At 47.0% G+C, this 25119-nt stretch overlaps 2 protein-coding genes, 1 long non-coding RNA gene and 2 pseudogenes across 3 annotated transcripts; 2 read left to right on the top strand and 3 right to left on the bottom strand.

Moving 5' to 3' along the window:
- The first annotated feature begins 5652 nt into the window (after nt 1–5652).
- LOC120697228 lies at nt 5653–7944 on the top strand. The gene is made up of 5 exons (XR_005684393.1): nt 5653–5913; nt 6009–6100; nt 6195–6366; nt 7319–7485; nt 7602–7944. It is a non-coding gene; the product is annotated as an uncharacterized LOC120697228 (long non-coding RNA).
- Nucleotides 7945–8183: 239 nt separating this feature from the next.
- On the bottom strand, nt 8184–9247 carry LOC120700546 (annotated as a pseudogene).
- Nucleotides 9248–13343: 4096 nt separating this feature from the next.
- On the bottom strand, nt 13344–14326 carry LOC120697227 (cysteine-rich repeat secretory protein 55-like). The gene has a single exon (XM_039980386.1). The coding sequence runs from the start codon at nt 14256–14258 to the stop codon at nt 13464–13466; it is 795 nt and encodes a 264-aa protein (XP_039836320.1). The 5' UTR covers nt 14259–14326; the 3' UTR covers nt 13344–13463.
- Nucleotides 14327–19440: 5114 nt separating this feature from the next.
- On the top strand, nt 19441–20926 carry LOC120700547 (annotated as a pseudogene).
- Nucleotides 20927–21041: 115 nt separating this feature from the next.
- Nucleotides 21042–24402, bottom strand: LOC120701182 (phospholipase A1-II 7-like; the record flags this gene model as incomplete). The annotated part of the gene is made up of 2 exons (XM_039985323.1): nt 21042–21746; nt 23746–24402. Coding segments are annotated over 2 exons (1254 nt in total), but the record flags the coding sequence as incomplete, so codon positions are not given.
- Between the last annotated feature and the right edge of the window lie 717 nt (nt 24403–25119).

Genomic DNA, 25119 nt, shown 5'->3' on the forward strand with positions numbered 1-25119 from the left:
GATACTCCATATTGAGCCTCAAGAGCATCCCACAATGCTTTGCCAGTTGGCAGCCGGATATAAGAATCCACCGGGTTATCACCGAGAACACTAATGATCAAGCCTCGAAAGAGAATATCAACCTCATCGAACGCACTCCCTTCCTATGGAGAGAATTGTTCAGGCTTACCCTCTTTCACATGGATCACTCTCGATAGTATTAACCACAGTATAAGCTGTTCTTGCCAACGTTTGTAATTTGAACAATCAAAAGGTGGTGGTTTGATTGATGCAGCAAAGCTAGATACCGAAAGCCTATTAACACAATTAGGTTTTTGGATTGTTAGAGATCTAGGCAATTTTCGGTATATTTTAATTCCAAATATTAATATCAATTTCATGATATAAATGAGTGATAATGTGTGTACAAGATATGTGCATGCCTTCAATATCCGGTCATTAGTGACGACATTAACCCTCTGTTTTAATACTCTTTACTGCAAAACATACTTCTCATCTCAGCACATCACGTCGCACCGCACCGGCACCTGCACGCGCATGCGCACGCGCACCGCCCGTCCGGCGCGGCGGCGCGGCCCGGCCCGGCCCGGCCCGGCGAGCGAGCGCGCGCGTGTGGTTTACCGTCCTCCTCTTACCGGCTTCACAAGTGGTGTACACGAAGTCCACCTTTTAAGTCGGTTGAGATCCTCCTCAATTCCCGGTACGAAATTAAGCATTGATTCCCTAGCATTAATAGTGGCCTTAAAATTCTTTTAATGCTTTAGAAGTAATGGGCCAAGCCCATTACTCCAACATACATAACAGTATAGTCTTAGGCCTCATTGTTGCTGTGAGACTGTATACTACATTCATGACACAGGATGTCACACGCAGCGCATGGGCACACTGAAGCTTTGCTAGCTTTCTCTGTTCCATGTTGACTCGATCTCGAAGCAAAAAAGCAAAGCAATCAGATGAATCTTTTTCGATACACCGATAATATAGGATAGTGCATTATATTTGAAGTGACATGTGACCAAAAACCACCCTCCACGCATATGCAGATGTTAAGACCAGTATTCTGTCAGAGAACCTGCATGCATCTTGCTGAGAAGAATTAGCCGGTGATTGTCGAATCTCTCTCTGTATATATCTGGTTGTGTTTAGATCCGCGAAAAGCGGGTGAAATTCTGTAGTGTACTATAGCACTTTTTGTTTATTTGTGGTAAATATTGTCCTACCATAGGCTAACTAGGCTCAAAAGATTCGTCTCGCAACGTATATCAAAACTATGTAATTAGTTTTTTTTATTTACCTACATTTAATACTCCATGCATGAGTCATTTGCTATATTTAATGTTTCGATGTGATGGAAAGTTTGAAAAATTTGGAGGAATGGGAGGGAAGTGAACACAGCCTCTGTCCAAATCCAGACAGAGGTTAGAATGGCAATTCCCTTAGTACTATGGATGTTTTTAGTTCCGCGAAAAGTTCCCAAAATTTTTCACTGATGCATATCACATCGAATCTTACGATACATGTATGGAGTATTAAATGTAGTTAAAAAATATAATTAATTGCATAATTTGGGTGTAAATAACGAGACGAATCTTTTGAGACTAATTACTCCATGATTGGACAATAGTTGCCAAATAAAATCGAAAAATACTACAGCAACTTTTTCGCGAACTTTTCGCGAACTAAACACACTATAACCCGAAGAAAACCCCATATGAATTTATGATACCATGCTGCTCTCTTGACAGGGCGCATGCACGGGAACAGTCGTTCAGGTTGCAGGCACAGATAGGACGATTATCATGTAGACATTCATGCTGCTGATCGGTGTCTGTGTGCCTGGTGTCCAGATGGATGGGTCGCCGTCTTTAAATCACTGGTACGGTGAGGACAGCCTACTGTTTGATTGTGCATCATTGGAAAGCGAGGTGGCGATGATTGCTTCAGAGGTAAAGAAAGGCGCAGTGACCGATCACCTGCTCCCTCCGAATTGGGGGAGGGCTGTGTTCTGGTCCGCAAAATAGTGGTAAAAAAGATCACATCGAATACTGTGGCATACTATATTATTTTTTATTTATTTGTAGTAATTGTTGTTCTACCATGACCTAATTAGATTCAAAAGATTCATCTCGTCGTGTACATCAAAACTATACAATTAGTTTTTTATTTATCTACATTTAATGCTCTATGTATGAGGAAAAAGATTTGATGTGATAGGTGAATAGTGAAGTTTGGAGAGAGAAATTTTGGAAGTGAACAGAGCCGAGGTAGCCTAGCAGCAGACATGCTCCATCTATCGATTAGACTGCTGCCGTGGGCTTGCATTGGCTGTGTTCACTTCCCACAAACTTTCTAAACTTTCTATCACATCAAACATTAAATATAGTAAATAATTCATACATGGAGTACTAAATGAAGGTAAATAAAAAAACTAATTGCATAGTTTTGATGTACGTTGCGAGACGAATCTTTTGAGCCTAGTTAGCTTATAGTAAGACAATATTTACTACAAACAAACAAAAAGTGTTACAATACACTACAGTATCCGATGTGACCATTTTCACCCGCTTTTCGCGGATCTAAACACAGCCATTGTGTTCTTCTCTGGTCCCCTAGAGGAACGGAAAAGGGAGCATACACTGGCTGCAGATTGATCGCGATGATCTGTGTATATACTATGTACTAGTCAATGGCCACACCTGCCTCTAGGTAGACTGCAAATCCTCCACGCATTTGTAATGTGCAATGTGGTGTGAGTGTGAAGCAAAATAAAGGAGGTGATAAACTAAGTTAGCAACTCTAGCTAGTGGGCATTAGCTAGCTTAAGCTAATGTGCGGCGTATATAGCAGCCCTACTGTCCAAAAGGAAGATCTACCCGCGGTGGTGCTTTCATGTTCATGGATCACGTGTTCATATATATACTACTTTAAACAAAATTGAGTACCTATACTAAAGTGCCAAGAATTGGCGCGCTCTCAGGGCCTTGCTACTGTTTGCGGGCCCCACGCGGGGCCCGTGCACTGTTCACGCGGGTCCCACAACTATTCACATGGGGCCCACGTGGGACCCACGTACTATTCAGGCGGGACCCGCGTGGGACCCATGTACTATTCATGCGGGACCCACGTGGGGCCCACGATTCTATTAAGTTAGTCTTTTTATCTTAAAAAATATTTTCCTTCCATTATTTGACAATACAAAATATATTTAACTACTTCCTACATAAAAAAATAATAACTAAACTTTGTATACTACATTTACATGTGGTAGTTGTACTACTTCTTGGGCTTCGATTTCCCTCCGTAAACCCACAAAATATAATTAAACTGTTCATTCATTTCTAATCTTATTTTTTTTCCTACTAAAGTAATTAAACTATACCTACTGACACAAAAAAAATATTCCTAAGGAAAAATTACATGTACCTCTATACTACAATGCTTGAGATTTGCGCGCTCTCAGACACAAAACTACTATGCCCGCTTTACTGTAATTTTTATATCTAACCCAATACATCGATACGATGTTGCTTCGAACATAGTAACAGATAATATCTTTCTATTAATATTTTAGGTCCACGTTTTTGGTACAGACGCGCGTAGCGCGCCAACCTGACTAGTTAACTTTAATTTGACATGACACATACACACATCTGGTTGGGACGTCGATGGTTTTTTGCATTCAGATTCAGGCCAATGCTCCGACCCGCCAACAGAGGTCAGCAGCTGGTAGTGAAAGGTGGCTTCGTTGCCTCATCGGCTCATCGCCGGCCTACTGCCGTGGTTGCTGGCGAGCGCCGCCATCGCCACCCCCATCACCAGCCTTCTCCTGTAGCTAGCTGATCCTTGAGCCCCTCACTCCTGGTTAGCTCTTGCTTCATCGAGGCCGTGTACGTCGAAGCCGGCCCGGGTCATGTAGATCCGCCCAGTGTTCACCTTACCGCCGGTTTACCGGCGGTTACCGTCAAAATTTATCGATACCGCTACTAGGCGGCAACACTTACCGGTAGCGGTAACCGGTGTTTTCCTATTCAAAATTTAAAATACAAAAGTCAAAAAAACGGTTACCGCTAATCTACAGTGCAAACGGTAAGGTGAACCCTGGATCCGCCTCAGCGCGGGCCTCACCGTCTCAGCGCCGCTACGGAGGGAACTGGGGCCTGACCTAGCTCCTTGCCGGTGGTGATCGTCGGCGGCGAGGCACGGTTGGATTTGCTAGTCTACTACGTCAGTACGCCTGCTGTTGCCGCTGGTTTGAGTTGGAGTAGGAGCCATCTGTATTGGGCTAATATAAAATTAAGGAGCGATCCATTTTGAACTGCAAATTTGCCCACAATGGTAGTGGGCTTATAGCGGCCCAATAAATTTAGGCCCTTCTTGCGAGCATGCGCTCTATCAAATCATCAATTCAGTAGACCGGCCCATAAAAAAAAAAGAAAAAAAACTTATCTTTTCAAAAAAAAGAAAAAAATTGAGTAGACCGCGCGGGCCCCATTTGGGAGTCAAACCTCCCGTAAATGGTGGGGGAATTACTGATGATTGCAGTTTTGGAACGCACTTGTGCTCGTTTGAACTGGTCATGACCCTTATCATGGCCAACGAACAACGCCATTTTTTTTTGACAGTCAACGAACAACGCCTTGACTACTCTTGACATGATCATATAGCTTTCACAGACTTCTACAGTCTACTGATGCGCTGACGAACCAATAAAGAAATGTGCACTTATATTCTTTTTACTATTTGGGTGAATATAATAGGCTTAATAAATAGATAAAAATTGATCATGCCTTTTGCATCAATCAATATATATATAAAGCTTATATCATGATGATAATTCTTAGTTAGCTAGGTCTACTGATGAGTGAATTTTTTAAAAAAAAAGGTCTACGGATGAATGATGAGTGGCTCGGTGGCCACACCACAATATACCTGTCGCTGTGTGCCTCTAGTGTCAACACACTCACGATCAACAAGACGGTAGGTAACCACATACAATCAGGCGGCCACTAACAGATACCCTTTCCATTTCAAATTATTGGTCGTTCAAATTTTTTTAACTCCAAGTTTGACCACTTAATTGTCTTATTTAAAAAAATGTGCAAACATAGTCAAATTTGAATTATTTTTGAAAAACTTGTATTAATAAAGCAAATTATAATAAAATAAGTGATATTTTGCACAAATTTTTGAATAAAACGAGTGGTCAAACTTGATGTAAAAAAAGTCAAACAACCTGTAATTTGGAACGGAGGAGTACCGGTTAGAACTTAAGAGTGGTGCAAACTGCAAACTTCGGGGCTTTTTTTAACAAATGGAATCGGAACAAGATAGTGCCGGTCGATTTTTTTGATTGAGCAGAGCATAATTTTCAAACGAACACTTAGCTCTTAGCCACTTATTACGGGTACTACTGGAAGCCACGGCACACACCATGGAAAGTTCATGCATTTTCCACAACATTTCGCAATTGGCGAAACATGCATGTTTGCAAGTTATTCGTTATTGCTAGCTTAGCTGCTTGGTGGACTCATTGCAATCATGCATATAATTGAATCCAAATGTTGCACAACACTTGATAGTGACTAGTAGTTGTTACTGCGGTTAACTTAAGGGTTGAGGATGACTTTAGCCCTGCTAGTGGGTCGGGTGCTTTTGGGTTTTTTGGGTCGGGTATAGAGGTGGGTCTTATTGGAATGGGTTCTGAGAGCTAACGGGTTGAAGCGAGTTGGGTTTTACTAACTGCGGGTTGGGTGCGGGTTGTGAGTGGGTCTTACCCAGCCTGGGTGACCGCGAGTCTCGTGACTCCTCGCGAGTCGCGAGTCCTTCGTTGTCGCCGCCGCAGGGAAGCTCCGCTCCGCTCTGCCACCTCCACCCTCCTCCTCCAGTCCTCGAGGGATTCAGATCCAGATCCAGGTGCTCCTCCTCCGGTCCTCCATCTCCTCTGCATCACCCTTCCCTAATCCTCCTCCTTTTCCTCACTGGTTCACCTCTGTTCATTTTCTTGCTAGATCTGCGGGGAGACTGCGAGGAGCAGCGGCGAGGTGCCTAGCGGAGAGGTGAGCCGTCGGATCGTCCATCCCCTCCTCCTCCCTCGCGCCAGGTGATTCTCGATTGCGCTCCTTTCTCTTTTTTTTCTCCCCCTCCGGCGTGCTGATTCTCGATTCGTGTCCTGTTCTGCTTCTCTGCCGCGATAGGGTCGGATCTTCAAGAACGGGCGGCGGCGGCGGCGTTTCTCTTGAGGCGAATTTGGCCTGCTGCGCGTTGGAGGGGTGCATCCAGTGGTTCCTTGACCTGGTGGACATGCTGTTCGTCGACGGCGGGCAGGATCTCTACGTCAGGCTTGCAAAGTCTGAACTAGGACACTAGGTATGGCTGAATCCTTTGCTTGCTTCACGATGCACTGTTTCAAAATTCGACGCAATCTTACAGGTTACTATTGAAATAGATAATGGGTCAATGCTATTACTGCAACTGCCAAACTTACACAAAATTTACCATGGTCGGTTGCACATGACCACCCTGTATATTTCTTTAAAGCCCACGAGCAACGGCAGTAGCAGTTCCAACTCTGGTCATATTAATCAGTGGCATTATATTTCTCTTGAGTCCAGACACTTTAAATTATTTTGCTATACTGTGCAGCAAAACAATCGTCTCCTTCACATAGAGTGCAGCAGCAAAACTAGTTGAAGGGTAATATATGTACCATTGATTAATTAATTTAACCAGCCACGGTTAAGGATAGGGATTTTCTAGATTAACCAGTCATGTACCATTGAAATTTTGTAGTGTCATTTATTTTGATATTGCCATGCAGTGTGATATGCATAATTTGCTTACTGCTTAATTTGCTTACACTTCGATTATCTAGATGACCCGTGCTCAATCTCTATGGTTTAAAACTTGGACACTTGTGTAGTTGTGTTTGATGTGAGGTACAACTGTGAAATTTTGTGGCTTGAGAGGTTCACTGTCCATCATAAATACTTGTTTACCAGCTTGACACTATCATTGCTTTCACTGGTTGTCTTAAGTTTTAATACTCTTGTAATGCCTTCTTTGAGAAGCATTGGCGCTCCTGCACTTCTGATTGTCTTATGTTATCTGCTGGAGTGCTAGTAATTACTAGGGTGCGTGGAATGATACTTCTAGTTAGTAAGGCAGCCCTATGACTGCTCACTGATCAGGATTCAGGAATAACTTTGTTATTACATACGAGTATCTATGCACATTGAATATTCACTAGGCATCTCTGCTTGTCTCAATGCTTGTGCTGAAGAAGTTGTTTGCCACATTGCATTGTTGTTCCTGTTTTCAGGTTATATGCTGTCAGGTTTAGGACTGCACCTATCCTATGGAGATGCGACACACTGAAAATGCAATTGCAGTCTCTCATGTAATCGTCCATGACTCTGTTTCAGTCTGTTTCTTTTGTTGGTCACATCTCTGAAACAGGTAGGAGGTCGGAGGACATAAGTATATCATGTAAGAATATCATGTTTTTTTTTTCTATGACTCTGTTTGATAACATGTTTCTTTTTCTATGTAAGTATATCATGTAAAAAAACAGCCCTATGACTCTGTTTTTTTTTCTTATGCAGGTTCAGTGGAAGAATATCATGTTTGATAACATAAGTATGAAGAAAATGGCTCAATCAATGGGGACCTCTTGATGCTCGATACAAATTGTCCAGTAAAGCTAGTGTTTATCAGACCAAATGACAGCTAGTGTTCTTGAAAACGTCAACATCCAAGAGGACACAAACTTCTGCAATAATTGGCATGTAACAACTATAAACTATGTTTAACTTTGGTAGAGGCTAAATATTCCTGACGATGCATTAATGTAACTTGTTTGTGTTATGTGTGTAACTTATGTTTGACAGAGGCTAAGTGAGATGACATATTTGACATGTAAGAACTGTAAACGTGGCTTTTTGCTTGCGTTCTTTTAGTCTACTCCTAGGGCAGTAGGGCTTACATGTGGGAAACGGAGGATGACGGAGAAGGTTGTTGCGTTCCGTGCTCTGACCTATCGTCATAATCCATGGGCATCCACCTCTGGTGGTGCGGGTCGGAGTAGGCATGTGAATTAAATTTATGGGTTGGGTTGGATTGGTTATACATTTTAATTGGCTGTGGGTAGGGGCGAGTTAGGGATGGGTTTCGACCCATTAGCAGAGCTAGATGACTTTCTCGTACTCGCCATCGTGGGAGGAGGCGGCCGCGGCGCCGCTGACGGGGAAGAAGAAGGGGTAGGTCTCGTAGCGCGCCATGCAGCTGCTGTAGAGCACGCGGCACCCCCGCCGGAAGCGGCAGTAGTTGGGCAGCTCCGCCACGGCCTGCGCCACGCACAGCCCGCAGTCGGCGGCGGTGATGTCCCTGGTGCACCACCCGAGCCCGTAGATGGTCGTCGTCTAGCCAAGCCTCGCCGTCTCCCTCGCCAGCCCCGCGCCGCCGGCCGCGGACGCCACCCGCGCCAGCTCGCACTCCGCGCGGTCGAACTCGTAGGGGTCGCCGCTGGCGTTCACAGTGTTGATGAGGACGAGCGTGTACCCGGTGTCCGGCAGGCCGATGAAGTCGTCGGCGGCGGCGTAGCGCAGGAAGCAGTAGTCGTACAGCGGGTTAATTAGTTTCTCCTCATCTGCGGAGGCATAGTACAGCAGGAAGAATTACAATGGCAGTGGCATAGTTTCTTAAATAGTAATGGCGTGTTTCAGAAACGAAGAAATTATAATGGCAGAACCAATTAACCCTTGGATGGATATATATCTTCTTCTTTTTTTTCTTTGCTAATTTGTCCTCATAATTTTATACTACATCAGGTTTCTTAAAGAGAGGTGGCTCCTCCGCGCATGAGAGGGTTTTGCGGGTACGACACGTGTACAACAGCAATCCTCAGCACGCCACGTCATTTGGAGTGCGCTGCATGTCGCCGCGGGTGCTTCGAGCAGCGGAGTAGCTCTCCCGTCGCATGCCAAAAAGGCTGCCTCACTGGTCAGCGCCAGGATTCGCTCATCCTGTCAAGCGTGAGAGCGTGAGAGAGCGAAAAAAAAGTCGTGGACTCCGCAGGGGCTGGCCGGAGCTGCTGGTTGGTGGACCTTGCAACAATATTAGCCCCACTGTCAGCTGTTGTGGTTAAGGAACAGACGTCATGGCTGGGTCTGCGCAAGGGCAACCGCTGACGTGACTGCCGCGCGTCCGCTACGGCCCTCTGCTTTCTCATGCTTGCTGAACGGTGGGCCATCGATGAGCAGGGTCAGTCACAAGTACCCGAGAAAAAGAAGAAACAAAGAGGATAGTAGATAGGGGCCTGTTTATTTTAGCGCAACATGCGCCAAATTTTTTTTTTATGTATGAAGTACTAAGACTGTGTTTAGTTCATGATTTTTTTTAATTTGGCTACTGTAGCACTTTCGTTGTTATTTGGTAATTAATATCCAATTATGTATTAACTAGGCTTAAAAGATTCATCTCGTCATTTTCAGTTGAACTATGTACTTAGTTATTTTTTAACTGTATTTAATGCTCCATGCATGCGTCCAAAGATTCGATATGACGGGTACTGTAGAAAAAAATTTTGGGAACTAAACAGGACCTAAATAAAATTTATTTACAAAACCTTTTCACAGATGGGTGTATCTTTTCGAGACGAATCTAATGAGCCAAGTTCCACCATGATTTGCTATAGTAATTATCCTCTAATCCTGTGGTCAAAGACCTCATTAGATTCGTCTCGCGAAGTAGCCCAGGGGGTTATGGAGTTGGTTTCGTAAACTGCTTTTATTTAATATCCCTAATTAATGGTCAAAATTGTCTACAGTAGCTTGTGCTACTAAACCAAACGGAGTGAGGGTCAGAGCAAGTATTATAGCAGGCTGTAAACAGGCTAAATGATGAGGTGGAGGAGAAAGGAGAGGAGAGATGGGGGAAATGGGCTGTTAGGTTACAGCCGGCTTCGACACAAGAACCAAAAAACCTTGTGAGAGAGACACGTGGGCCATGTATTAATGATGAAAAACTAAACCACTATACGAGTAGGCTGAGAGGTAGGCTACAAGAATCTTTACGGCCAGCAGTTGGCTAAATTATTAACCTTGCTCTCATGGAGCTCGGAGTGTGCTAATCCGCGCGCGCTAGGAAGGCTCGCAGCGCGCGATCTCTGACAGGAGATTTTTTCTTTTTGGGAAATATTTTTTCTGCACAATTTGCTATTTATGGAAAATTATAACTTATAAACATAATTTTCAAGTATAACTTTTTATAATATTTTTTATGATAAATTTTTTATAATAACTTTTTATGATGTACATAACTTTTACATATAATTTTTAGCACAACTTTCAGGATACATACAAACTTAATGCATAATTTTTGAAATGACTTATAGAGGACAATTGTTTTAGCAAAATTGTATGATGACATTATCGAGAAGATTTTCATATAATGATTTATGTACAAATTCATCACATTACTTCTAAGTATAATCCTTAGTATAAATTTTTTAATATAATTTCCATATAAAATTTGACAAGAAAATTTCAGACATATAGAAGGTAGAAAGGAAAATTTGGGGGAAAAAAGGAATGATAACACTCCTTGCTGAACAGCCTTGCGTGGACCCTCCCACCGAGTCTAAAGAGAAAAGGATAAAAAAAGACAAATGGTGAAGAGAAAAAAAAAGAGACGATGCATTTTGCTTTGGTCACGTGGACTCATGAATAAAAAAAATTAAATTAAGAATGGGATCACGCAACGGAGTGCGAGTCGCACCGGTCGAAATCGAGCGCCAGGAGGTTCGCTGGCACTCGCGCGTAGGATTGGAATCGCCATGGAGCTCTCACTGTGAAATTGTTCTAAATCTCAATTTAATTGCGAGCCATGTCAGAGTTATCATAAACCATTAATAGACTATTGTCGGTAATTAACATATATATATATATATAGCATCACTCTTCTGCGCAATGACCAAACAAAATGATCCATTTTAGCTTTCAAAATGCAATCTGTGCAACTAACAAGCTTTGTGCTCAGCATTATGTAGTGACTTCGGAGCTAAAGTGAGCTGAACGCACTATTAGAAAATATAAGAAGTGTGACGGCTGAAATAACATAAAAACTTGATTATTCTAAAACACTTTGACAGTGCAGTGCATCTGTAGAGCTATGACAATTGATACCCACCGAACTCAAAAGCAGATGTACTGCACTATTTGATTTCTTGTTTAAAATTAAGACAACGTCATGCTGAATGGAGCCTGAAAATATTGCCAAATGCTGTAATCTTGACTGATTTCAAATGTAGCAAAGCACACATCAATTGATACCAAATGATGCAATATCTCAATTTAGTGAATGATGCTTCAAGTTAGTTTTCATGATAATAACTTTTTCTATTTCAGATTTATCGTGGCTCTTGGTGGGGGCTGATGCAAATTTTTATGGAGCCTTATCCATACCACCTCGGCTAATGCTTTACAGACTTGCAGCCTATTGAAAATCTGCAATCAGATCATATATACGATATGATGTCAAACATACAACATCTTTAGCAATCAGATCAAACATATTAGCCGCCTCTGATCAGGAAAACAGGGGCAGTCTAATTTATGTTTGTTGTATGTCTGGGATCTCTTTAAGTGTAGTTATATATCATGTATTAATGTTTCAGTCCTGTTATAATCTAAATACTTGGATATATTTTATTCCATCTTCAATATATTTTAAACATGTGTTGAGATGTGTGTAGTCCTATTGCTAAGGATAGCGCGCAGTATGTTCTAGTGCATATATATAAGCTAGCGACCCAAGAGTAACATGGCGTTGAGTATGTAGTGCAGCACACACGAGGATGCGTGGACTACTAGCTAGTGCAGGCACTATGCTATGCAGGAGCATCATTGGTCTACGCTTGCTGGACATGCGTGGTGCGCGAAAGCTGTCTACCATCAAGGCATCAACAAAAGCACTCCCCGTGGAAGAGCTGATGTTTAAAATAATTTAATCAACCGTGTTTCTTTTTCAAGAAGCAAAAGCATTTGATGAGTAAACACCTCGAGTTCAATTATGCGTTTGAGTTAGTGTCATTTAAAACGTGTTATAAAGCAGCAGAAGAATCGCACTAATTCAAAATACGGGTAATCTGCAAGTGAAAATTGGTGTGATTTCAATTCTGCTCGGACCCTGGAATCAAGTATCGATGTATCTCCCAGAGTTTAGCACAGTATTATTTCCCTTTATAATTTGGAAACCTCAGTTACTCTTGACTATAGTTGGATTATAGCTTGTGGGCTGGAAAGCAAAGCTGCTTAGTATAGCTAGCTCACCAAGGAGCAGCCGAGCAGGAGAGGCCAGGAGCCCACCAGCAGGGCATGCTTGGATATTCTTTTCTGCTCCTCACTCTTAAATTCTTGGCCTTTATATTGGAAAAAGCCAAAAGGAATGGTTGAGATCGGCTTTATTTCTGCCTTCCCTATCTTCTTCCCGCAAGCTGCTTTTTCTACCCGAGACCACCGCGCCCCAGATGCACCTCCGTCTCGCTCGTGTCGTCTCCGGCACCGGGCACCGGCGAGCCCCTCCGCCATCTCTCTAGCAACCTCACCCTCCCTTTTTCTTCAGCAATTGCCACCGCGGCCCCTAACCATAGTACCACTAGAGCTAACATGTCGTCGGAGCTAGCTTGCTCATGCCATTGCCACTTCCATAGGGAAACCAGTTGTATAGCACCACGCCCACCATGAGCGGTGTCCCTCGATCGCCATCTCACTCGCCGCCGCCACCAGTCAACCTGCTACATACAGTACTGGCCCTTCCTCGGTCTCTAAGTCCATCGGGGACAGGTGGACCCCTCCTCCAAACCTCAACACTAAAAATTAAAGCTCACCGAGATGAAGGGAAAGAGGTGGAAGCATAATATTCTGCAGAGGTGTTCAGGCCGCTTGAGCTGCGGCGGAGCGTTTGCATTGTGTTGCTCTTATCGATGTTCTAATCCGACCGACCGAAGTTGTTACTTTAAGATGAGTTGAGTGTGGTGCGATTTGATGTTCCAATCCAACCGATCGTTGTTGTTTGTTCTTGTGTTTCATTTGGTTGTCCCGCTCAATTCGAACTTCCATCATCTTCTTTTTAATAATATAATAAGTGGTGTGTGTGGTGGGGGTGGGGGTACAGAGATGTCTAGTATAGCAACATCCCCAAACGGACTGGGGATACAATTCCTGGAATACCGGAAGCCACCATGGAGAACTCATGCATTTTAATTATTTCCAAAAAAAATGTGCAAGCATGTGTTCAGTAAAACACATGTCTTTTTTCAATTACAAGTGATTGTTTCTAGATATAAGTTGGTGACTTGGTGATTGCAACGCGAGCATCCGCATTATTGAATCGAAACATACATACGTATTGTACAACATTTCGATAGCCATTACTGAGAGCCTGATGAGATTGACAAAACGGTCGAACTAGGTGTGGTTCAAGACGACTTTCTGGTACTCGCCGTCGTGGGAGGCGGCGGCCGCGGCGCCGCTGACGGGGAAAAAGAAGGGGTAGGTCTCGTAGCGCGCCATGCAGCTGCTGTAGAGCACGCGGCACCCGCGCCGGAAGCGGCAGTAGTTGGGCAGCTCCGCCACGGCCTGCGCCACGCACAGCCCGCAGTCGGCGGCGGTGATGTCCCTGGTGCACCACCCGAGCCCGTAGATGGTCGTCGCCGAGCCAAACCTCGCCGTCTCCCTCGCCAGCCCGCCGCTCGCGGGGTCGCCGGCCTCCGCCGCCACCCGCGCCATGAGCTTCCGCTCGGCGCGGTCGAACGCGTCGGGGTCGCCGCTGGCGTTCATGGTGTTGATGAGGATGAGCGCGTACCCGGTGTCCGGCAGGCCCAGGAAGTCGGCGTCGCCGTAGCGCAGGAAGCAGTAGTCGTACCAGACCCGCGCGTCCGCCTGGCCCCGGCACGCCGACGCCGCCTGCCTCGCCGCCGCGGCGACGCAGCGCGCGCAGTCGGGGGCCGGGATGTCGCCGCGGCACTGCGCCAGGCCCCAGACGGCGGAGGCGCCGCTGCCGGCGGTGGCCGTGGCGTAGTAGGCGGCCGAGGCGCGCGGGACGAGTGAGGCGAGCACCTGGCCGATGCTCGCCTGCGTCTGCGCGCCCGTGAAGTTCTTGGCGCAGTACGTGCCCACTGGGTCCACGGCCGAGCTCAGCCGCGGAGCCACGGCGGCGGCGGCGACGAGGAGCAGCAGAAGCTGCAGCGGCGAGGACGCCATTGTTGGTTTAATTTGTTTGTGGATGTCGTCTTCTTCCTCCTGTCAGCCGGCTTGTTTGCTGCCTACTGGCTACTAGCATGCATATATAGGCATCAAGGGCAAGCTCTGGTAAATTATGCAGACGAGACGAGCGATTGGCGCCAAGAAATACGCAGCCAGACATGGTTGACTGGATATGGTTGGCGCGGAATTGGCAAGGGGTCCAGTATTCCAGTGAAGACGACGAAGCTTGTTGCCTTGTTGGCTTTGTGCAGACCACGGCACATGACATGATGCAGTGCAGATCGAGCAACGCAGGGACCCGGCCGGAGCTCTTGATGATAATGTCAACAAGCCGCTAGCTTCTAGAGCAGGAAGACGAGTCGCCTGCTGCAGTTGTAGATGGACTAGACGCTTTCTCTGGCCAAGGGAGATGCCAGCACACAGCATTGGCGTTGGCGGCGCCCATGCATCTGCAGCGACGACGACTCACCAGCGTCTACCTGAACACGCGTTGCTCGATTCTTTGCCAAATCCCAACCGAGATTTTGTTTAATTTTTTAACCCTTCGTCTCAACCAACGGTAGCACATGCAGGCAGATCATTTGTTTAACCATTCATGGTCTCGATGAGTACTTTTGCTGCTGGATGAATGGAGGTCGAGACCTAGTCATCTTCATGCATGTGTATTAATATTCCATGACACTGTCAAACTCAGAAATCGATCACTCAATCAGAATTAGTCATCGCAAGCAAGCTTAATAATAGTGTACAACACAATCTTTTGTTCTTTCTACTGATCATACGGCAGCAGGTGGTGATGAGCTAACATGCATGCATGAAAATCCATACGTGTCAGGAAGGCTCGCTTTCGCTTATCTTAATCACCATACATGTTCAACCTTGTGCATCACCATGTTGAATTGTGTCCATAATATGGACGCTGTACATGGGTACATCTCTATCTAACGAGTACTACCTCCGATCCGTTCTAGAAATATACATCATTTTGATCTTTTTAGATTTATAGTATTTGGATATAATATATCATATATGTCTATGTGGATAGTAAAATCTATAAATCTAGAAAAATAAAAACGACCTATATTTTGAAACTGAGGAAGTAACATGTAAAGAAGCATGGTGTGTTTGGTTGCCAAAAGTTTCTAGACTAATTTTAGTCCCTACCTGTCTGGTTCCGGAGTCTAAAAGGGACTATAAGTCATTAAATGAGAGCACAAAGTATCATATTACCCCTGACGTGGGGCTGGGGGTAGGAAGTGGAATAGTAGGCCTTATGTAGCCTTTTGGTTCCAAAAAGCTTGAGAGCAACTCCAAAAGATTAACTAAATTTTTTAGCTAAATGAAGAGGTAAACAAACTAGGTAAAAAATAAAAAGTTTTTCATAGAGTGGGGTATCCAACAGCTTGTCCAAATTGCCTCTCCAAATCAACCATCCTCTCCCTCAACCTCTCTCCGGCCGTCTTGGCACGGCGGCGCGACGGTCAGGCCCCAACAGCGCGGTGTCCTCAGTGGGCGCGGGCTATTCCCGTCCCCGGCGTTGAGCTCGTCCGCCGCCTACCAACCCTTGTCGTTTGTTGCCGCTGCACTCCACCGCATCCTCCGTGAAGCAGTCCGGCGGGGCGAGAAGGAAGGCAGCCGACAAGCTCGGCGGCGCCCCGACCGTCTGGCCTGCGGCCCTCGCTACTCCGCCGGCGGCTGCCACATTGAGCTATCTCCTCGCATGAAAAGCTGACGACTCGGCGCACGGTGCCGTGTCGTCTCTGCTGCTGCCGCATTGAGCTCTCTCCCCGCGTGAAGGACCAACTCGTGGAACAAATTGAAGATCCTCCCAACATGAATCAATTAATTTGGTGGGTGATTGAGCTCTTGTCGCTGCAAAACACGGGACCAATTTCTTGCTGCCGCAATCGGAATTTCGAGCATTGTTGATTCGCCCAATGCAGCTGCAAATTGTCAAACTCAAGCTGCAATTATCCGAATCAACCTCTTGAATCCATGAATCAAGTTTCTCAATGCTGATTTTGTGCCGTTGCAACTCGAATCGAGCTCGGAGTTTGCTAGTGTGTCGGGAGGAGGGGGGCGGCGGCGCTCATGGCAGGGCGCAGCGGGCATGGCGAGATGCGGCCGGGGTGCGAGCTTCAGTCGGCGGCGGGCATGGCAGGGTGCGTCGGGGCGGGGTGGCGTGGACGGGAGGAAGGAGAGAGAGGATGAGCACAGATAGAGATAGCGAAGCGATGTGCGGAGGAAAAGTAGCTCGCGAGGGGTGCGGAATGCCTATCCAAATAGCTATGATGGACAAATGAAGAGCTGTTGGATCTAGTTTTTACTCTTGTTTGTCTATTTTTAACTATCTAATTTTTTTAGATAAACTGTTGGACTTGCTCTGGTTCTTTAACTCCAACTACTGGTTTAGCCTTAAAAATTTTCTCGTGTTTAGTTCTTTCTCAGTAACCAACCGAACATGCGTCGCAGCTTTTGTTGACCTGACCGGGACTACGGAATGCAGCAGTAGTGCAGGCGGCCATTGCGGAGTCAATGGTCAACGGGCTCGACGTGCCGACGTGGAGCAGCCCAGTCTGAGAGCGACGCGGTCCACGCACACCCCTCTCACATCTAGCGACGTCGATGTGGAGACGTCGATCGATTTGTAAATATATATTGCTGCGTGGCAAACCGGCCACTCCACTCCACTCCCTGTCGCTAGTCGCTACCCGCCTCCGATCCGTCCGTAGCGCAGCAGCATGCATGGTTGTGTGGTTTTTATTCTTGCATGCTAACTCTTCGAGAAGCAAAACACATTAGTCGTATTAAGTTGCCTCAGGTCAACCGTTTTTGAAAACTTTGATTGCAACTTTTTATGTGTGTGTTCAGCGTGGTTGGGTATTGCAGAATAGGCGTTGGAGCCAGTGGCGAAGCTAGACTAAATTGAAAGGGGTGCATAGAGTTGAGCTGTGGAGGGTACATATACGATGAAAAATTAGACCTATCACTGATTTTTGCAAAAATTCATGAATGCATAGGCACCCCCTAACTTCTACTTAGCTTCGCCCCTGGTTGGTGCATCAAGTATTGTTTTGGAGTTGTATAGGATGATTTTGAGTTGTAGGTCCACGTTTGAGACCCGGTATTTGAGTCTTTTTTCTTCTTCTTGTAATACGGGTGCACTACCATCTTGTGCCTGCAGAAATCGAGCGATATTTTCATCATATATAAATTCTGTTTATAGAAATAGAAGCCTTCTTTTTTCTAGAAACCAAAACATTATTAGAGAACTCGGATATAGAAAAAAAGAAAGAAAGAAGAAAGCAATGAAACAGCCCAAGATGAGCCCAGTTTGTGCAGGCATGCGAGTATTTGGGCTTTTCCGAAGCCCACGACGGGCAGTCCCCGCACTGGTCTTAACTCTTACTGATTCTTAAACCCTCCGATCAAATTCATCTCACTCGCAAAGCGAACGCATCATCTTTGAAGGATCCGTTTCAAAAGAAAACAAATCAATAGAATGCTGGGAAAAGCACATACATTGTGTCTACACTCTACACAGCACATGTATGGATAAAGTTGAACTTGTTGGGTGTAACTCAGGAGCGAAACGCATCTGATGACATCACTAACCCCAAGTGTCATTCATAAGGGTATAATGCGCGTGTATATTTTTATATAGGTGAGTATGCATGCATGTATACAAAGCGTGCAACATATGTACTATGTTTCAAAAAAAAAAAAGTTGAGCTTGCAAACACTATCAGCAACTTCTTCTTTACTCGCAAAAAAAAAAAACTCCTTCCAGTAACAAATACTACTTGCTTCACCTCTTGGCAGAAGCCAGAAGGATGTGCTAAAACATGGTTTGTATCCAACTCGATGCTAGATAACTATATCTTAGTCAAAACTGCCATCAAGGAGCAGCAGTGCAATGCCAATCCTCCCACATGCTAGCTGTGGTTGGAATAATCTATGGCCACGACGAAAGAATATGCATGCCCTCGGCCTCCGTCGTGTCTCCGGCCATCCATAATAATATCCATGCTCCTCTCAGTCAATCACCTTACGGCTAAGAAGCCACAACAATAGGGGTTGTCTATACCATACCTGGGTATTTTTCTCCTTCCCCACACTCGAATTTCAGGCCATTGGATCAAGATCTAACGATCCCTGTTCATCTTCAACCTTGAGTCATCCCGTCTTCTTCCTCATCCCCTTCTTCTTCCTCACGCCCACGCCCCCGCCGCCGCCCGGCCTCCCCAGCCACGGGCGCGGGAGGGTCTCGCCGGAGCCCCGCGCGCGGCTCCTGCGCGCGCCTCCTCCCACACAACCGCCGCCGCCGCTGCCATGGCTGTCGTCGCCCCCGCCCCGGCCTGGCCCAACCGCCCTCCTCCACCCCTCGGCCGGCGGCGCCACCGCCGTCGGCCTCACCGCCCCCGCGCCCGCCACCACCGCCGGGCCGGCCTACCACCCCCTGCCTTCCTTCTAAACAAGGCAATGGAGATTGCCGGAGCCCAAACCCAACCCTGAACCCTAACCTCGCCGGAGGTGGAGAAGAAGGTCGCCGGGATTGAGGAAGACGAGGTAGGTTGGCGTCTCCTCGTTTGCTACAAATTCGAGTGTGGGGAGACTTGAAAATGCTCGAGCATCATTTAGCTTTCCCGCAATAATTTCGTCAAAAAAAATCATTCACGACGCGTACACAGTTTAGTTTACTATTACATCTCTGTTGGATAATCGTTTTTTTTTCTTGAAACTAGCCATACACGCTTGAGCGACAGCAGTTCAGACTCTGGGATGTTCTGATGAGATCCATGCCCATTCCTTTGAGCCACCTGTATCCCTTAGCCAAATTAAAGCCACCGTCAGAAGCCACAATAATTCATTTCCTGAATGCCCTCTTTGACCACCCAATTGAAAAAAAAAAGCATACCGATCACGCTTAATAAGCTGAAGGTTGACTAGTAGAATTACACATGCATGTAACATCATTGATCATACTAGCTAAGAAGCAACCTGCACATATGCATGCATGTGTAATAATATATATACAAATACAGACCAATAATAGTCTGAAGCAAAGAAGAAATCTGAGATATATAGATGAACCAGAGACAATAAGGCTGTCAGCATTGTAGGCTTGTAGCCAGCCAACACGAAATGATTAATTGATCAAGCAGCGTGAGGTGCAGAGATGGTGCCGCTAGTTTCCTCCCTCCTTTTGTGCTTGCTGCAGGTTCCATCACTGGGTCTGGGTGCAGCCGCCGCGCCGTCGCCTGGAAGAAGCACGGCGGCCGCCCGGTGGCGCGAGCTCCACGGCAACCGCTCGTGGAATGGCCTCCTGGACCCGCTCGACATCGACCTGCGCAGGTCCATCATCTCCTACGGCGAGCTCGCGCAGGCCACCTACGACGGCTTCAACCGCGAGCGGCGCTCGCCGCACGCCGGCGCGTGCCTGTACGGGCGCTCCGACCTGCTGCCCGGCGTGGGCGTGGCCGCCGCCGGCCGCCGCTACGCCGTCACCAAGTTCGTCTACGCCACGTCGGCGGTGCCCGCGCCCGAGTCGGTCCTCCTCCTGCCGCTGCCGGAGCTCCGGGACGCGTGGTGCCGGGAGTCCAACTGGATCGGCTACGTCGCCGTGGCCACGGACGAGGGCGCGGCGGAGCTGGGGCGGCGCGACGTCGTCGTGGCGTGGCGCGGGACCCTGACGGACCTCGAGTGGGCCAACGACTTCGCCTTCGCGCCGGCGTCCGCCGCGCCGGTGCTGGGCGCCGCCGCCGCCGCGCACCCGCTCGCCCTCGTGCACCGTGGCTTCCTCTCCGTGTACACGTCCAGCAACGCTAACTCCAAGTACAACAAGGCCAGCGCCAGAGATCAGGCAAGCTAGCTAATACGCTCTATGCATCTCCGATCGTATACATCCTATCCTATTTAAGTCAGCATGTACTCATCATCAACTGATGAACACAACGCGCACAATTTCTACGCATGATTGCTTCGAAAATATGAACGTCATAAGTCTCATAACACAGGTTAAAAAATCTTATTAAGAAAAAAAAAGTTTTACGCCTACGTGCGTGCAGGTCTTCGAGGAGGTGAGGAGGCTGATGGAGGTGTACAAGCACGAGGTGACCAGCATCACCATCACCGGGCACAGCCTCGGCGCGGCGCTCTCCATCCTGAACGCCGTCGACATCGTCGCCAACGGCCTGAACGCGCCCGCCGGCGGCAGCTCCACCAAGCCTCCCTGCCCGGTGACGGCCGTCGTGTTCGGGTGCCCGCACGTCGGGGACCGCTTCTTCAGGGCCGCCTTCCGGGACCTGAGGGCCCTCCACGTGAAGAACGCCGGCGACCTCGTGCCGGTGGTGCCGCCGCTCGCGTACGTCGACGTCGCCGTGGTGCTGCCTGTCGACACGCGCCGGTCGCCGTAGCTGAGGTTGCCGGGCACCCCGCAGACGCTCCACAACCTCGAGTGCTACCTGCACGGCGTCGCCGGCGAGCAGGGGAGCGCCGGCGGGTTCAAGCTGGAGGTGGACCGCGACGTGGCGCTGGTGAACAAGGGCGCCGACGCGCTCAGGGACGAGTACCCGGTGCCGGCGAATTGGTGGGTGCCGGAGAACAAGTGGATGGTCAGGAGCGCCGACGGCCAGTGGACGCTCAAGGACTTCAAGGAAATCTAGTTAATAACCTAGCGGCTTGCTTCTCAATTTCTCAAAAGCTTCTTAAAAATGACGAGAAATTATAGTTTCTTTTCTTCCAATTCGTTGGGATATTTTGTAACACAAATTAAACATCCAATTATTCAAAGCTTAAAAGATTGCTTTATTTAATGAGAATGAAACTCTTATGAAACCTTGCATAAAGGTTTGCACGAGATCGAGCGAGAGAAAGCTTAATTAACTACTAGACTTGCATGAAGTCCTGAAGCATCCAGTGCCCGTCGGCGCCCAAGACCATGCCCTTGTTCTTGGCCACCCACCAGTCCGCCGGCACCGGGTACTCGTCCCTCAGCGCGTCGACGCGCTTGTTCGCCAGCGCGACGTCGCGCTCCACCTCCAGCTTGAACCCGCCGGCGCTCCCCTGCTCGCCGGCGACGCCGTGCAGGTAGCACTCGAGGTTGTGGAGCGCCAGCAGCGTGGCCGGGTGGCGCAGGTAGGGCGACCGGCCGGTGGTGATGGGCAGCGGCACGGCCACGTCGAGGTAGCCGACCGGCGGGTACGCTGGCACGACGTCGTGGGTGTTCTTCACGTGGAGGGCCCTGAGGTCGCGGAACGAGCGGAAGGCCACCTTGAAGAAATGGTCCCCCACGTGCGGGCTCGCGAAGACGATGGCCGTCACCGGGCATGGCGGCTTGCTGCTCGGCGGTGCGTTGAGGCCGTTGGCGACGATGTCGACGGCGTTGAGTGTGGCGAGGGAGGCCCCGAGGCTGTGGCCGGTGGTGGTGATGCTGGTTACCTCGTCCTTGTACAACTCCATCAGCCTCCTCACCTCCTCAAAAACCTGCATGCGTTTGATATATGGTTAGTGTCAATGGTTGATAAATAGGATTAATTTTCTTTGCAAAAGCCATGTTGACGAGAAAATGAGACATACAAAACGACGTCAGACCTGAAGTTCCATCGGTGGTATGGAATTGGGATAGGACTACCTTCACAATGCTAATTAATGCTAAAGACTTGTAAATGAATATTATCATATCGACATAATTGAGCATATGATTTAAAGAAAATTACGCCCTTCATTAGATGGAGCCATTTTCAGCACTAAAAGAGAGTCACTTCAAGTCAAAGAAATATTTGATTCAAGTACCCATTTTTTGTCAATCATATTGTTGCTAATAAATATTAGCTCGAGGCTCTAAAACCTTGCAAGACGCACTAGAGAGAGAAAGAAAGCCTAAACATTCTTACACAAAAGCAAAACATCCAACCATTGATTTTATGCACCCAATCATTATTGGCAACTATGGCCTTTGGATTCATTTGCTTCTAAATTACCCACATTTTGCGATTATTAAAAATACTTATAGTAACAACTAAATCTACGTATAAATTAACCAGGTGTGCTATCATAAAAATTAGAAAGAAATCTAAATTACTCCCCTGAACTATAGCCAAAGTTTGGATAACCCCCTAAACTACAATATGGTTCAATTTACTCCCCTAAACTATGCAATTTAGTCCATCTTACCCCATAATATAATTTGTCTTTTTATTACTCCATACACAAGTTGAAGTTTAATTTCAAATTTTGCAGGATTGTAGTGGACATCACAACGCATATTAAAAAAATTGTTATAAATTTTAATCATTGTTTTTCATATAATTTTGAACTGCAATGATTAATTTATTATTAAATATCCTAATCTATCAAAATAATAATAAAAAAATATAATGTATTTTTCTAAGATGTGTAATAATGGAGAAATAAAATTTCAGCTTGTAAAAATTTTTATGCCCATAACTGTAGTATTTTTTTTATGCCCATAACTGTAGTATAAATATTACATAGTATCTGTCTTAGAAAATAAACAAATGAGAGAGCGAGAGATCATGCTCAAATAAGCAACTTTGATTCTTTTGGACCCTAAATTTATCCATAGATTTCTCTTAAAATTGCTAGCCCCGGTAGGCACATGGGTTGATGGACGATCGAGTAGTGAAAATATAATTTGTCCAATCCCAAAATAGAGGCATTCTCGCATCCCACTTATTTGTACAAAAATGGGACCATATACATATATACGACAACCAATCGTATGAAGGTGTGCACGAGAGCGACAGCAATTGACTTAGTCCGGGAGTACGTGTCCATGCCCGTCGGCGCCCCTGGCCATGCATGCCCTTGTGCTGAGTCACACCCACCCCCCAAGCCACCATTCTGCCGGCACTGCAGTTTCTTTGTCCTCACATTATTAGTGATTGACTAGGTGGACTTGCGTAGTTTCTTTGGCTATTATGCTCTTCCAGTTGCTAATAACTATGCTGTTAATTCATTGAGCTCTTCGTATATGGTATTGTTTGTTTGTTGACAGCTCAATGCTTGAAAAAAAAATCAACGGTATAGCTCGTTAGCTGAAACTGTCAAAATGTGTACTAGGTCTGCCTCTTAATACATTATACAGCAAAATTGCCCCTTCTAGAGTCCAAGAGTTAGGTGCCGTTTTGTAATGCTAGCTTATATATGCGAAACCAAACCATATGAATTATTGAGTGATGCCGATCTGAATAGGTTTGTAGTAAACGTATCCACGATCAAACCCAAAGTTGTTAGCGAGCACGAATTAGACGGAGACACATTCAATTAAGTCCATAGTTTAAAATGTCTTAGTCATCCCTACCAAATTTATCTTGATGACTAGGTCCTATGAATCTCGATCCGTACGTAACTGCGTGCTACAGTACCATGAGTAATTTGTGCATGAAATATTCTTTTGGTAAGTGCAGAAAGAATTGGACAAGAAGCGTGAAGGGTTGGATAGTATGGATGATGGACTTGCCTGATCTCTGGCACTGGACTTGTTGAACTTGGAGTTTGCGTTGCTGGACCTGTACACCGACAGGAAGCCCCTGTGCGCCATGGCGAGCGGGTGCGCGGCCGCCGCGGCGCCCAGCACCGGCGCGGCGGGCACCGGCGTGAAGTCCAGGTCGTCGACCCACTCCAGGTTCCTCATGGTCCCGCGCCACGCCACGACGATGTCGCGCCGCCCCAGCCTGGCCGCGCCCCCGTCGGTCGCCGCCGCGACGTACCCGATCCAGTTGGACTCCCTGCACCACGCCGAGTCCCTGAGCGCCGGCGGCGGCAGGCGGAGGAACGCGTCCGGCACGGGCAGCGCCGACGTGGCGTAGACGAACTTGGTGACGGCGTAGTCGGCGGCGGCCGACGCGCCCGAGCCGGCCAGCAGGTCGGAGCGGCCGTACAGGCAGGCGCCGGCGTGCGGCGAGCGCTTCTCCCGGTTGAAGCCGTCGTAGGTGGCCTGCGCGAGCTCGCCGTAGGAGATGATGGACCTGCGGAGGTCGATGTCGAGCGGGTCCAGGAGGCCCTTCCACGAGTCCTTGCCATGGAGCTCGCGCCACCTGTTGGCTACGCCTCGAAGCATCGTCGGCGATGACGACGGCGTGGCTGCGCTGCTAGCTTGTTGGCGCTGGTTAACCGATCAGTTGGCCTTGTTGGCTACTTCACCGTTTCCACAGCTAATAAGCTACTGTGCTTGTCTCCGGTGCCTCAAAATGCTTCAGCCTGGTGCCACATTTATAGCACAATGTAGTGCAGTGTCGTGCAGAAATAATGCAGCTCTCGCCTGCTTCGAATTGGATGTGGCTTTTCCAATATATTCTACTTATTACTAGTCTCTCATTTGAAATGCAAAAGATAGTTTGACTAGGTATAATAGCATTACAGAAGAGAAAGAGGGCCTACCATTCAGTTGTTGGATCAATAAAATTATTTAATTTTATTGAAGTCAAGTCCTCTTGGTGAGGTTTTGGCAAGTTTACTTATTCTACTTATTGAAGAACACCCGGCCACGGATCGAACGCCTTCATTCATCTCCGGCTGCACGCCACCGCCGCTGATCAAGTCACCATCTCCTCCTCATAAAAAAAAAGAAGTTTGTTCGAGATGAGATAAAGAAAAGAGTTTAGAGACGACTCAAAAAAATTTGAAGGGTTTTTCTTTTGAAGTCTGTCAGTCAAAATTATTAGCCAACTTGAGTCATGAGTATATAAATGAAATTTGTTTTTACACCATCTCCTCCTTCCTTCCTCTATGTGGGCTTCAATGGGTACCATATGGGCCGAGTGTCCTGGGCCGGAGAGAAACGTACGTGGGCCTTATTTTCTGGGCTCAGGTGCTGTGGCGTCTCCAAATCTGT

The sequence above is a fragment of the Panicum virgatum genome, chromosome 3K (assembly GCF_016808335.1).
Source record: "Panicum virgatum strain AP13 chromosome 3K, P.virgatum_v5, whole genome shotgun sequence".
NCBI classification, from domain to species: Eukaryota; Viridiplantae; Streptophyta; class Magnoliopsida; order Poales; family Poaceae; genus Panicum; species Panicum virgatum.